This window comes from Talpa europaea, assembly GCF_964194135.1.
Source record: "Talpa europaea genome assembly, chromosome: 11".
In the NCBI taxonomy this organism is placed as follows: Eukaryota; Metazoa; Chordata; class Mammalia; order Eulipotyphla; family Talpidae; genus Talpa; species Talpa europaea.
In genome coordinates this window covers 5,992,288-6,006,619 of record NC_140078.1, presented here as the reverse complement: position 1 = coordinate 6,006,619, position 14,332 = coordinate 5,992,288, and the positions used below count along the sequence as shown (strand labels likewise).

Genomic DNA, 14,332 nt, shown 5'->3' with positions numbered 1-14,332 from the left:
TCAGCTGACCGCGATTTTCTTTTCCTCCAGGAAGTGGGGGAACTGGTGCTTGGGGACGCCGTCAGCCGCGCCCGGCTTCTCCACGTCGGCGCCCAGAGCCGACTGGGAGCCATCCATCTTGGAGAGGGTGGTGTTGTTCACCACGGAGCTGGCGCCCAGCGACACGGGCAGTGTGGGGATGCCGCCGCTCTGGATCACGGAGATCTCGTTGGTCTTCATGGCCAGGCCGCCGTGGAGCATGGTCGTGTACTGGTTCCACACCACGGGGTCCACGTTCACCGAGGGGGTCAGCACTTCCTTGGGAAACATCTCGGGAACCCTCTTGCCATCCGTTCCTAACAGCGCCATGGTGTTCTCGATGGCCAGTTTCCTCCCCCGGCGCGCGGAGCTGTTGCTGGCCCCGTGGGTCATATAGTGGACCTGCGGGGACAGGGACAGGGGGTTGCAGCACAGAGACCTGGTGGCACGTGGCCGCGCCGAGACCAAGAGTCTGACTTGGCGGTGGGGAAGCACAGCCCCACCACCCGCTGCTTCTTGGACCCGGTCTCCCTTCCTGGATTACTTTCCCCGTCTGGCTTTTGCGTTTTCAAATCCCTTTCAGCTTCTTTGCAAACTGAAGGATGTGCCAGCCCCAGATTTCTCAATCAGCTCGTTCCCACCCAGCCCCCTTCACTGACACCCTTAGAAGTTAGCAGCGACCACCCATCAGTTCTCAGTCATTATAAACAGCTGTCAAGATGGTGCAGGAGACCACCGAGACACTCGACACGTAAATCTCAGGGCAGCTGAGGGAGTGACCGTGCACCCCACGCCGGGGAAGCCAAGGCGCGCGGTCCCGTGCCCACGGCTGGCCGGAGTGAAGCTTCGTATTTAGAGATTAATCTCTAAAGATTAAGTCACCGATGTGCCTCTCCTGATGTTTTCATCAATTAGACCTAAACAGCTGCAAAGGACATAGGTTTGTCCAATAGGTATGTTACACTTGTAAGATACAGTCTTCTAGTTCCAGCTGAAGGTGACGTCTCAACATTGAGGCTACACTACAAAGATTCAACTAGTTCACTTGTTAGAGGAGTAGAGAAAAGAGACTCAGACAATCACGAAACTGGAAGAAAGGAAGGAGGAAGCAGCCCCTCTCACTGCAATCGCGTTGGCACGCTGACCACTCTCAACCCTTACCCGGGAGCTCCTCCCCAGCCCCACCCGAAACCCAGGTGGAGCCAACTTGTAATAGTAGATATGCACGCCAGACTCTAGAAATATCTAGCCACTCAGGGTTACAAACAGGGCTGGAAAACCTAGAGGCTTTTGTTCATCTCTAGTGGCACTGTATTCTCACAGGTAAGAGGGGTGCTATGTAATCTGGGAGGGAAGACAAAGCAAGGTCCCATTATTGCTTCATATACATATTTTTTTTCCAACTGATTTATTTCAACCTAGCCAATTAGCAGAGAAGACAATACACAGGGTGGCTGGTTATCAAACTCTGAAGTGCTTACACACACAGAGATCGTGATTTCAATATTGCACCACAAGTACCCTTTTTGCCTCCCAGAGTCTATTCCATGCAGATGCTGAACTATTCACAGAAACCAGTTGCAGGCCGCACTTTACACGGAGACAGGTAGTCTGAGACAGGTAGTCTCAGTAGTCCGTGCACCCCACTCCTGCACAGCATCTTATAAAATTCATCATCATTTTGTGATTCAGATTAGAAACCCACTTATTATAGGCACTGACTGCAAGAAGCACCCCCATCTCAGAAATGGGACTTATGAGGAAATGCACTTCTTTTAAAGAATGTTTCAGGCGCTGAAACAGCGAGGTACAACTCCAGACCCCCCCACTTCATCATGCGTGGAAAGCACCAACAGAGATGCCACCCGGTCCCCAGCCCCGCGGAACACCTGCACTCACCTTCAAGTTGCCTTTGGTGGTAAAAGCTCGCCCACATATGCTGCAGACGAAGGGCTTCTCCCCCGTGTGCGTGCGCTCGTGAATCTGGAGCGCACTGGCGGACGAGAAGTTCTTGCCGCAGCGCAGGCAGCCGTGCTGCTTGGCCTGGCGGCGGGGCTGGGTGGTCAGCAAAGGCGTCAAGCCTGGGGACATGCTGGCGGGTCCCACGAATGCCCCAGGGACTTCCACTTTGACATAGGTCGGCTGGGCTCGGATAAAGGTTGACGGGAGACTGGTCCGACCTAGCAGGCACAGAAAGCAAAGCCAAACCTTTATCATCTAGCACGCACTCCTTCTTCAGATCCAAGAAAGAACCCCAAAACCACTTGTCCGTGCTGAGAGCCTGCATGTGGCCCTCGGGAAACGGACAGGAAATGACCCAGACACTCCAGAAAGTGTACCCCTTTGATGTCAAGGTAAGAGCATCACATAAACACTCAGGATTCAAGTTCAAACTCCTGCATGAAGAGGTTAAAGTATGCAGATGCCAGCTTTCTTTAATTCTCTCACACAGCTGTTTCTCCCCCCACCGCACCCCCCAATTTACCATTACTGACATCAGCAGGTACCTCAGCATTTAAGTCTGCATGGACTCCAGATTCGCCAGCCGCCCCCCGCCAAGCGTTATTACAACATTAGACAGTAGGACCTCAGAATCAAGGAGCTATGGCCAACGATAGGTGTCCGCTTTCTCAAACATCCTTCTACTGCAGCGTTTACTTAAGATGACCTGTCTGTCCCAGTGAGGCTCAGAACACAAAAATAAAATCTAACAACTCAACACCCGCTGTCCACACCCAACTTGCATTAACCATCACGGATACAAGCAAGTCGTGACGAGGCCAGAGGAGCTGCTATTTCCCTCCATCCTACAGAAGGGTAGGTGCCCTGCAGAGGGCCGCCCTTGACACAGGGCAGCCATTGGGGGGATCAACCCAGGTTCCATTGGGGGATCAACCCAGGCTCCATTGGGATGACCTCGTGCCCACAATGGACATTAAGTTAAATCCAAAGGTCCATCACCTTCCAAGTCAGGGCGGCTGCTCTCGGAGCCCTCCGCTTTGCCGCCAGCGTCAGGAGACTTGGACTTGAGACTCTCAGGCTGACTATTGGCCGGGGAAAGCGCCTGGAAGGACGTGGTCTCCAGGGCGTCTGGGCTTCGGCTCTGATACTCCTGGTCCCCCATCACGGAGGACGACGAGTCGTTGGTCAGGCCATCGCTCTCCGCCGAACCATTCTCTCGGCTGCTCTGCCGCTGCAGGGTAAGAGGAGCAGGACCCACTTTCCCGGGGGCCTCCAGGGAAGCCATCATGGAGAAGCCCAGGGTGGGCGATGCCGAGTGGACGCGGGCCAGGGGCGTGGGGGCCTTGGAGGAGCTCCCGGGGGGCTCCTGGGGGCTGACTTCATCAATGTCGATGCTTTCGATGACATCATCGCGACAGAGAGGCCCTGTGCTGCCATTCTCGCTGAGCATCATGGGCTCGGGACCCAGAAAGTCGCAGGGGTTCTCCGGCAGGGGCGTGTTGGGGATCTGGCCGCCCATGTGCATCCGGATATGCTGCTGCAGCATGACGGCGTTGGTGAACTTCTTCTGGCAGATGGGACACGAGTGCTGCGTCTTTATGGACGTGTTGGTTCGGTGAACCCCGAGGTGCGTCTTCAGGTTGCCCTTGGTGGAGAAGGCCCGGCCGCAGATCTTGCACTGGAACGGTCTCTCCCCGGTGTGGGTTCGGTAATGCATTTTGAGGGAGCTTTGGCAGCTTAAGACACGGTGGCAAATGAGACATTCGTTGGGGTCGGTGGTGGCCTTGTCGATGTTCTCCACCAGCTGCTGCAGTTTCAGGGTCTCCGACCCTGGCTCGGGGGTCCCGCTCCCTGGGAAGCCACAAGCCCTCGGGGAGCTATTGTTTGGCCCTGCCCCAGGGAGGAGGGTTGCACCCTCGCTTTCTGGGGGAGGCCCCAGCTGCAAGTCACCAGGCAGCGGGCCGCCTGTGAGGTCCTTGGGGTTCGTCCCCGAAGAGAGATTCTGAGGTAGCCCTAGATTGGGGGTTCCTGTTACAAGGACAGGTTTGCTGTCTAAAGAGAGACTTGACTCATCTACGGGGACAGGGAAGGCGCGGGCAGGCGACATGCCGCTGCCTGCTGCGGTTTTGTCGTGGAACTCGGCAAACAGCTGGGGGTTTGCCTTCACCTGGGGGTGTCGATGAAAGTGCACCTTGAGGTTGCCCTTGGTGGTGAAACGGTGGCCACAGACAGAGCACACGAACGGTCTCTCTCCGGTATGGGAGCGGAGGTGGATCTGCAAGGAGCTATCAGTCCCAAACACCTTGCTACAGTACTTACACTTGTGCTTGCAGAGGGTGACCTCGTCTTTGCTTTTGACTTCCACCAGGGAGATGTTCGGTGGCTTCCCCTTCCCTTTCTTGGACGGGTCTAACGCCACCGTGGAGAACGGGCCCTGGAAGATCACCGAGCCTGGGGCCTGAGGTAGCAAAGCGCCCGGGAGGCGGGACATGACGCCGGGGAGCACCCGGGTCCCATCCGGTTTCAGGGCGAAGGGGGTCAGCCCCGGGGACACAGAGCTGCTGGCGGAGGGGAGGTTGGCGTGAGGTAGCCTGGCTGGTTTCAAGGCATCCAGGGGCAGGCCCGGGCCTCCCGGTTTCTGGCTGAGCAAGGCCACGGCGGCGGAGACCTGCTGGGACACGTGCCCCCCCAGGGTCTTCAGGGCGTCGGCGCCCGCCACGCCGGCGTGGAGGGCGTGCGAGGCCCACATGTTCACCTGGATGCGGATCTGCTCGGTGAGCTGGATCTGCTGCAGCTGCTGCTGCTGGAGGCACAGGATCTGCTCCAGGACCCAGGGGATGCTGCCGGCGCCCGGCAAGGGGGCCGGCAGCGCGTCCGCACTCCGCTGATTGACGGCCACCTTGGTGCCCCGCAGCGCCTGGAGGGTGACGTTCGTGTTGGCCACTTTGCCTTTGGGTAAATAGCTCATGTCCTGGGGCGCGGGCGGCAGGGCGGTCTCCGTCTTCAAGTACACGACCGATTCCGCGCCCGGCTTCTCCTTCAGGTCGCCGGGGCCGCCGCCCTCCTCCCTGCCTTGGGCCTGCGGGCCCAGCCCGGCGCTGGGGAAGTCCTCGCCGGGCACCGGCCCCTCGCCGTCGCTCATGATGAGGACGGGTGGATTTTTAGTGCAACTTTTCTTGTGTTCCAAGAACTCGGAGAAGCTGAAGAGCTCCGCGCAGCATCGGTCACAGATGTGCGTCTCCTCCCGGCGAGGCCGCTTCGCCACCGCCCTGTCCCCGTTCGTCACATCATCGCCGTGTCCGGGGCGGCTCAGGGGAGGACCTGTGGGGAGAGACAGAGAGCTAAGAATCGGCCCAGGAGCAGGCGTGGGGTAGCCGAGTGGGAAGACCCCAACAATGCACACGGCACGTCATCTCTGTCCCCGGGGGCAGATGGTCAGAGACAGGCGTCGGCCTGGAGGGACAGCCAGCTTGTGGGGGGAGGAGACCCTGTTCCAATGCTCAGCACGAGACCGTATTGGGAACAGGACATCTGGGGGCAGTACCAGGCAGCTGTGTCCCCGGGGCTGACCCCCTTCGCCCTGAAACCGGATGGGACCCGGGTGCTCCCCAGCGTCATGTCCCGCCTCCCGGGCGCTTTGCTACCGCAGGCCCCAGGCTCAGTGCACTTCCAGAGCCCAAGCCCACTGTCTGGCGTCCTTAAAGAGAAAGGGAAAAGAGAGTAAGGCCACCTGAAAATAAGGCGGCTAAGAGACTGCAGGTCAAGGATTCAAGAGGTCAGGGGTTTCTAGAAGCCAATGGAAGGAAGAGCATTTCCCCATGGGGCCTGCCCATGCAGCGGTCCCTGCTGCCACCTCGGTTTTAGGCACCTCACATCCAGATCTACAAGAATTTGTTATTTGGAGTCATCCAGTTTGTGGCAACTCGTGACAACCCTAGCCTAGGCAACCCACACAACTTATTATTAAAAGAAGCCCCCTGGAGCTCTGCCCCCTCGCCCCCACTCAGAATCGATGTGCAAAAAGCAAGGCCAGTGGGTTTCATGGAACCGATAAAGTGATGGTGGAGATCTGCTGGGGATGCCCACCCCAGCCCAGCAAAAGCAAAGCCACACAAGTCCTTCTGCAGGGGCTGAGCACCATGCCCACCACAGGCAGTGAGGACAGTAGCGCTGAATTCACTTACGACCTGGAGAACAGCACACTGTCTTATTTAGGATAGGAAGACGAAGGAGACAGCCCCGGAAATAGTTCATAGAGGCAAAAACAGGCCGTGTTGTCCTCACTCGATACTTCTCCCCTGCCTTGTGTGGAAGGCAAAGGAAGGCGTCCCAGGATGATGGAAATGAATCCCAGAGCCCCCTGCAGCTCACACTGGCACCTCTAGGTGCCCCGCCCTGTGCCCATTCTGTCCTCTAAAACAGCCCCTTTACAGATAAAAACAGACTCAGGTATAACGTGACTTGCCTAGGTGAGCACCATTAAAAATTACTGATGGTGGGCCTCCCCGGTGGCGCAGCGGTTGAGCGCTGGGTTGCGAAGCTGCCCGCAGCCTCTGCAGCGCCGGTTCTATCCCCGGCTGCTCCCCGGCCACCGGACGAGGGTCCCACATGGCGCGCAGACCTCTCCTGCCGCCCGCTGCTCCCCTCAGCAGTGTACTTCGGTCCTTCTGCCTGCTCTGCTCCCCGCTCTGGCTCTGGTGAATCCTCTCACCCTCCCGTGCTTCTGACTGTACCCAGTGCTTGTATAAATAAATAATAAATAAATAAATCTTTTTAAAAAAAATTACTGATGGTAACTTCTGAGCACTTACTATGCACCAGGTACGATTCCTAACCGTGTATATGCTATTAACACCTCTGAGGCAGGGGCTTTTCCATTTGACAGAGGGGTGACACAGAACCAATATTAAAAGCCAGGGATGCACAGTCCAGATCCTCCGCTTGAACTCTACCTACACTTCCCATCAGACTTACGTTTCTTCTGAAAAGACTGCAACTATCTTTCCTCTCATGGAATCCCCAGGGTGAGGACCGGAAAGCCTGGGGGAGGCTGGCTGGGAAGGAGAAGGGGACAAACTAGACCTCCTGTGAAGAGGAGAAGCCCCCGCTATTCCAGGTAGAGGTCAGCAGGTAGATACTCCCTTCCCGCCCAGGACTGGTGTAAATGGGCCTCTTAAGAATCAAGTTACAATCAATTCCCAGAACCCTTAAAATAGGAAGTTATCTATGTAAGACTTCCCCAAGAATTGAAAGGCCCTGCTAGCAGGGGGTGGTAAGCTGCAACATCTTTCTGGAAAAGCAATTCTGGCAATTATGTGTCAAGAACTTTAAAAAGTGGAACTTTAAAAAAAGTTTCTCTTGAGGGAAATACACTGGGCTGGCAGGTGCATGTAAAAGGCACAGCTTATTCAGAGGCCATCCAGGTAGGCAGGGGGCCATTTCCTTTAACCCAGCGATTCCTTTGTTAGGAATTTATTCTCTGTAACACAAGGATACATTTATTGTACTAACAAACTGCAAAACTAAAACATGAAGCACTCTGGTCCAGCAGTCAAGTTCCGATCAAATAAATTAGGGTCAGAAAAAAGATGAATACTCCAAAAATAGACCTATATTTCATATGCCAAGAACAAATGCACAAGATTTATGAAGAGGAGAAAAAAGGGTAGAGGACAGGATGTATATAGAACGTGCTCCCTTTTTTGTGTTTGCAGATGAAGATATAGATATGTGCTCGGAAAATTTCTGAAATTAGAAACTTACTGTTCTTTACCTCCTGGAGCGAGTGTGGGGGTGGCGTGGGGGAGGGATCGGGAAGACAGACACTTCAAACTGAATACACTTTTGCACTGTGGCTTCTCTTTAATTAGCATGTTTACACTCTTTATCAGTCACAGAACTTCTAGCAATCTCTAATCAAGTCCATGCAAAGATGCAAATTCTACTTTGTAAGGTCCAGAGCAAAGTCACCACCACCCTCCTCCACAAACAGCAGAACACACACTTACTCAAAGACTCTGACTCATTTCTGTTCCCAGCCACACCAAACAAGGAACTTTGTTTTCAGTTTGCAGATGTGGAAACTGAGGCTCAGAAATCATTTTAAGGTGACATACCTTATCTGACCTTATCTGTGGTTTGTTACCTGCAGTTCAAAAATATTACATATGAGATATTTTGAGAACAACCACATTCACAAAACCTTTATTCCAGCACATTGTTCTGTTCTATTTTATAAGTAGATATGGTTGTGTGTCTCTTACTGGGTCTTAGTTATAAATTAAACCTCACCCTTGGTGCATTTATCTAAGGAAAAACCCCATAACACATACAGGCACATATGGATTGGGGCTAGCTGTGGTTTCAGGCATCCAAGGGGGTGGGGGTGGGATCTTGGAAAGTGGCCCCACAGATTAGGGGGGATAAATGTAGAAAAAGTGGTAATCCAATTTAGAACTGTTTCTTCCTACAGTAGACTTTCTCAAACTTATATCAATATATTGTCTGTTTATGCTCTATGATCTTTTACAAGCCACTCTAATATCAATAAATGTTTTGCCCCTGCCCCAAGCAGTTCTCAACCCCTGGGGGGTCAATATGCCCTCACTGAGAAAAAACCAGTTGTAAAAGCAGAAATTCTTAAACTGGAATCCATGAAATTAGATAGGAAAAGAAATGAATCTTTCTTTTCACTAACCCCAGCTACCACCAAACATTCTTTTCGATGGCTTAAAAATTCAGTCTGCAGGGTCTTAAGGTATTCATGTACTGTATTAATATTAATGCATGTTGCTTTATCACACGTTTACATGTTATTTTCAATGCAATTTCTTTTCTCGCTATTGCATGTATTTTATTTTCTGCATCTAAATAGGCTCTGTTGAGGAGGTCGATGGCACAAGAAAGGTTAAGCTCCCTGCACTAGAAGGATCCAACAGTGATTTACAACCTGAATACCAGCTTGCCTTCACTGTATACACAAGCTCGCCTCTTCTGTAGCCTCCAAGCAATACCCGAAACATCCCACTTGAGTCTTAAAACAGCGGCAGCTCTGTTTGCTCCTGCAGTAAAAAAAGTACTCCTACATCCAGACCACCAATGGCAAATACTAAAGCTCTATTTGCCAAAGAGTAAGAGGACTCTGTTATGAACAATTGCTGGGTATGCTTAAGTTAACCCTTCCCAAAAGGAAAAAAAGCAAAGTTCAGGGGGATTACAAGGCGACCAGTTCTTCCATCCTCCACCCCACCCCCACTCCGAATTTTAGGAATGTTATCTCTCGGCATCTAGTTATCCAATAAGTTGGAAGAATGCAGTAAACCCAGCAGGGGTCTTAGATTCAATCACTGCCAAATGGATAGAAAATACTCTTAACTATTGTATAGGGAAGAAAGCTCATCTATCTATCAGAGGCCAATCTGATTCTGGAGGTTTGAAAATGCTTAAAAAAGAAAACCTGTGTATCCTGAGAAGTGCAGGAAGCCTCCAGCTTATCTTTTATCCCCTTTCCTATATTAAAGTAATGACTTTATGTATTTATTTTTGCATAGAGGAACTGGGGTATAGTAAAACAACTACAATAAGCAGAGGATCTAAAGCACATGAGGATAATTACTTGCCAAAAAACAAAAAGGAAATTGGTATGTCCTGAAGTATTAAACCAGTTGAAAGTGCCCTTCCAACCAGTTTCATTTTATATCTGAATTCAGCAGTGAGAAACAAGTCTTTAATTCAACTCATAGATGGCATATTAAAGGGGTAAATAGTTTTTAATTCATTAAGAGCTTAAAAATGGTTTCAAAGGGTCTTGGATCAAAATTCAGGGACTCTGCTGAAAAGGAAAATGAGTATAAGAACCAAAGAAGGCTTTACAGCTGCTATTTACATTACAGAGATCGGTCCCATTTAGCCGCCACTGGGGCTCATCTTTTAAGCAAATCTGAGACTCCATGCAGGAGGGGCTTTTGTTGCCTCCTCCTGCAGAACCCCCTAGAACAAAGCCTGACATAGACATGAAATTCATTTGTTGGGGAAAAAAAAAAACAAAACAAAACAAAGGATGGCAAGTAATGGGAGATACAACTCTCGTCTGGATTTAGAGGGCTTTTTAATGGTTGAGGTGCCTTTTTTAAATTATCAAAAGTACAGTAGGTTAAGGGTGATGAAAAAGGGGACCTTCCTGAACTATTTTGCCCCATCATTTTTCCAGGGCAGCAGTGAGGCCAGAGAACCAAATGCAATCATATTTCCAATGGTTTCCCAGAGTCCTCCTGAAATCTAAGCCTTCAGCAAAGGCACATCTCAAAAATTAAAAGGAAGTCTGAGATCCTCAATCTCACCATGATTCCTTCATCAAAAGAACTCAACAGAAAATCCCATGGCATCAGCCAGGCTTCTAAGACCGTAACATACACAGCCCCTTAAATAAGGGAAGGAGCCATTTCCACCAGTCTGCAGCTTACTCTAAGATGAGAAAGATAACGTTCTTGAGGCCAGTCAGGTCTCTAATGCTTAGTTAGGCTCTAGCTAAAATTGGAGAAGAATCATCTCAATGGACAGCTCAAAACCATCTTGACAGGGTAAAGAAATACAAATTGAAACATGGTATCTTGAACAAAATTAATTATACACCACATCCCCTGGCACACCTAAGTCTTTTATAGTTGGAATTACCCCAGCAGGTTCCTTATTGCCACTTTGGAAGAACTCAAAAGCTCAGAGAAAAACAGTAGGTTGCAAGGTTACACAGCTGAAATTCATACAAGCGGATTGGAATGCTATCTCCAAAACCCCACAAAAAATATCCAACTTCCCAGGCACCAACCACCTCCCCCCACATTTATAAAGAGTAAATGCTAACTATCTCCCTTCTTCCAAGAAGGCCTTGGGGGTCTCCCCAACCACCCACCCATGAGGAAGCCAGCACAGGCCGGTAAGATCAACTAAGTATCTTGATTGTGCAAATAATTATTTTCAAAGGAAAAGCCGGGGCTGTGGGCAGGTAGGTGCTTTACTTTTGGAAGGCCAGATTAAAAAATTTTAAACACAGAAAGGTGGTCTGCGCATTAGCTAATGTAGAAAACAAGATTGCCCTCTCCCCGGATGCAAACAAGGCCCCCAAGTGCCTGCCTCGGAATCCTTAGAGGCAGCCAAGTCATTTCAGTTTAGTGACTGGGGCTAGGCAGTTAGTTATTTGAAACGCGGGAATCTTAATCGTGGATGGTTGTAATCCAGTTTACTACAAAGGGCATTTGAAACTCTTTTGAGAAAATGCTAATTTTCCTGTATGTAGCGTGATTCCTCTGACCACCTGCAGATTTTCTGATCTGCTAATTGATCACCAGACCTCATTTTCCTCAAATACTGAATTCTTTACAAGTGGGTCTCAGCTTGGCTTTGCAAAGTAAGACCAGGCCGCCCTTTTTATTTTTTTAATGATCTGTCTCGACACACACACACACACACACACGCACACACATCTCCATGCAGCTCAAATGCAAAGTGCAGCCATTAAAACGCACTGCTCGGAGAAACTACCTTCTGTCCCTCGGTGGCAACTGGGGATTCCAGAACATTTCAAGATCGAGGAATTCTTTCCAAGAACCCCAGACCTGGCGAAGACCACCAGGCACGGCCCAGGACGAGAAAGCAAGTGGAAGCCGCGCAGGCTCGGGTCGGCCGGGTCCGGCCCGGCGCTCTCCACTACCGGGTCCCACCCATCAGGTGTGAGTCGGTACCTGCGAGGGGACCCGCCTCTCAGCAGAGGGCGCGGCTCCGGGCTGGGCCTCCAGGGGGCACCCGCGCGCAATTGCGCGCGCGGCCCGCTCCAACCGCGGGGATCAATAGAACCCCCCTCCCCGCCTCCCCAGCCGGGAGGGGAGGGCGCGCACCCGCCGGCCTGCGGTCCTCGCCCGGCTCCGGTGCCCCGATCCCAAACTCCAGAGTTAATTTAAGCAGCGCGCGCCCGCCCCACAAGCTCTCCCTAAAGGTGCCAAACACCACCCAGAGCCCCACTTGGCTGCGCCCACCCAAAATGAAGGGGGAAGGGGAGGGAGGTCACAGCAGGACCAGGGGAGGGGTCAGAGCCAGGAGCTCGCCCCTCCTCTCGGGAGGAAGCGGGAGGGCGGGGGGTTAACCCTTTTGTTCCAGGTGGGCGAGGCAGCCCGGCCTCTCCACGCTCTGCCCGCCGCCGGCGCTCCCCCCTGCACAAAGAGAGCCCGTCCTCCCGGGCCCTCGAGGGCCCGCAGCCCTGGCCATCAGACGCCCCCAGAACGCGCAGCTGCCCTCGCTCGAGCAGATCCCTTTAATGTGCCCTGGACAGATGTTATTTGGGAGGAAATGAGGGTTGCATGGACCTACTAAAAATTGGGGACATTTACTGGTCTCGCCCCTCAAAGGAGAGGATTCGGTAGCCCCAAAAGTGGCGTCCGTCTCCCGCTGGAGTCGTGCGTCCCGGTCTCGGGGGCTGCCGCGCGCACCCCCAGCAGCAGCTAAGAAGTTAGAAAGCAGCGGGGGAGATGGGGGGCGACCCACAGGGCCCCGGAGGAGATTAAATGTGTCCCGTCTACTCCCCCGCTCCCCCCCCCGACGCTGAAAACTTATCAGGCGACAATGTGGCGCGCGGGAACGGAGCGGGGGAGCGGGGAACCCCCCGGCTCCAGGAGCTGGGGTAGGTGGTTCCGAGGCGGGGGGCGGGCCGGGCGGGTCCCGAACTCCCGTCCACCCGGAGCTGCCGGCCGCGGCGGCGTGGGCCGGGTCAGCCCCGGCCCGACCTCTCCCCTCGCGCCCCCGGAGCGCGCTTTTGGGAAACCCGGAGCCCCGCAAAAAGTCACGCAAAAAGCCGGGCCGGTGGACCCCCGCGGGGCGGCCGCGCGCCCCCGACCTCGGTCCCGGGGGGCCCGCACCCCTCCGCCGGCCGCGGCTATTTTTAGGAAGTCGGAAACCAAAGATGGCCGGAGGTCAGGCCCCGAGAGGTTCAGGCGGAGACGGCGGGCGGCGGAGCCCACGGAGCAGGGCGAACCCGAGGGGGAAACGCAAAGAAAGGGCAAAGTGTGCTCGGCCCCCCACCTTCCCGGCCCTGCACTCCCGGCAGCGCGGGTGGCCCGCACCCCGGCTCCGGGGGTGGGGAGAGGTCGCGCCCCCTCCCCCAGGCCAGGCCGGGGAGGGGCGCGCGCCACAGATCGCCCGCCCCGGGGGGTCTCTTCCTGGGGTGCGCCCCGCTCCAGCCTCCCGGAAGCGCCCCAAGGAGCGAGGGGAAGGGTGGGGACCCCCGGGGCTTCTTTCTTTTAAAAGCGGCGCCAGGAGGGAGGAGGGGAGTCCAGGTTACAAGTGGGGGGGAGGTGACCAGAGGGGAGTGGAACCAATTAAGAGCGGGGCAGAGGACAAGGAGAGGGAAGCCCTACAGGAGCCGGAGGGACAGAGCAGAGGGTGGGGGGCACTTTTACAATAAGGGGAGCGGGACCTGGAGGTGAAACTTACACAAGGGGGGGTGGGGAGAGAGAAAAGTGCAAATTTTACAAGGGCGGGTTGGGGGAGAACGAGGCTGCGCGCTCCCCTGGAGCGGGGCCCCCAGATCTTGGCTCCAGAGCCTGCGCTGGAAGCCGCACCTCCCCAAGCCCGCGACTTCGGGGGTCCCGCGGGCGCCGGGGAAGCTGCGCGCCCGGGGCGCGCGCCCCGCTCCACTCACCCGGCTCCCCCGCCGCGGGCGCCGCCGGGCCCGGCTGCAGCGGCTGCTGCGCGCCCTGGTCCTCCTCGGAGTTGATGTGTTGGGGTTTCGCCTGCTTGCGCCTCGACATGGTGCGAGCATCGGGGCGCCGGATTAGCCGCGGTGATTCGCCCACTCCACCGCAAATTCCTGGAGTTGGGAAATTTACCCCCCTTCGGCCGGAACGCGCATGTCCCAGTAATTATTATTATCAATAATGCATTGCGATTTATCATGAGCCCTGACAGCTGATTGGCCTGGGTCCAAGACCTCAGAGATCATTTAAATAAGCCCTCATTGATCAGGGAGGGGCGAGGCATGCTGGGCTTTGTAGTCCGGCCCTGCGAGCGACAAAGGCGTGTGCATCTGGGGAGCCACTAATTAGCATCCGCGCGCACATTGGCTGGACCCCGGGCGCAATCCGAGGGGCGCCCGTCCTGGCTCCGGCTCTGCGAGTCCTGGGCGAGAAAAACAGAAATAATTTTACATATTCCAAGCCCGGGGGCTTCGGAAGAAGTTTTGGAATGGGTGCGCTTGACACTGCGCTCAAAAAATTACTTTGGCAAGGTTACTAGCTGCTCAAGCCCGGGAGGACGGGCCTTCCTGGGGCCGGTTTTCGCTCCGTTTTTACATCCCCCAGCGAAAACA

At 54.1% G+C, this 14,332-nt stretch overlaps 1 protein-coding gene across 2 annotated transcripts; it reads right to left on the bottom strand.

Moving 5' to 3' along the window:
- Positions 1-13,913, bottom strand: SALL4 (spalt like transcription factor 4; the record flags this gene model as incomplete). 2 transcript variants are annotated; one of them, XM_084247130.1, is made up of 4 exons in its annotated part: positions 13,667-13,913; positions 2,980-5,301; positions 1,918-2,198; positions 1-420 (listed from the first exon to the last, which is right to left on the bottom strand). In XM_084247130.1, the coding sequence occupies exons 1-4, from the start codon at positions 13,773-13,775 to the stop codon at positions 1-3; spliced, it is 3,132 nt and encodes a 1,043-aa protein (XP_084103256.1). In that variant the 5' UTR covers positions 13,776-13,913. The 2 variants fall into 2 exon arrangements, with proteins under 2 accessions (XP_084103256.1, XP_084103257.1); XM_084247131.1 differs by having other exon boundaries at positions 4,300-5,301.
- Positions 13,914-14,332: the final 419 nt, after the last annotated feature.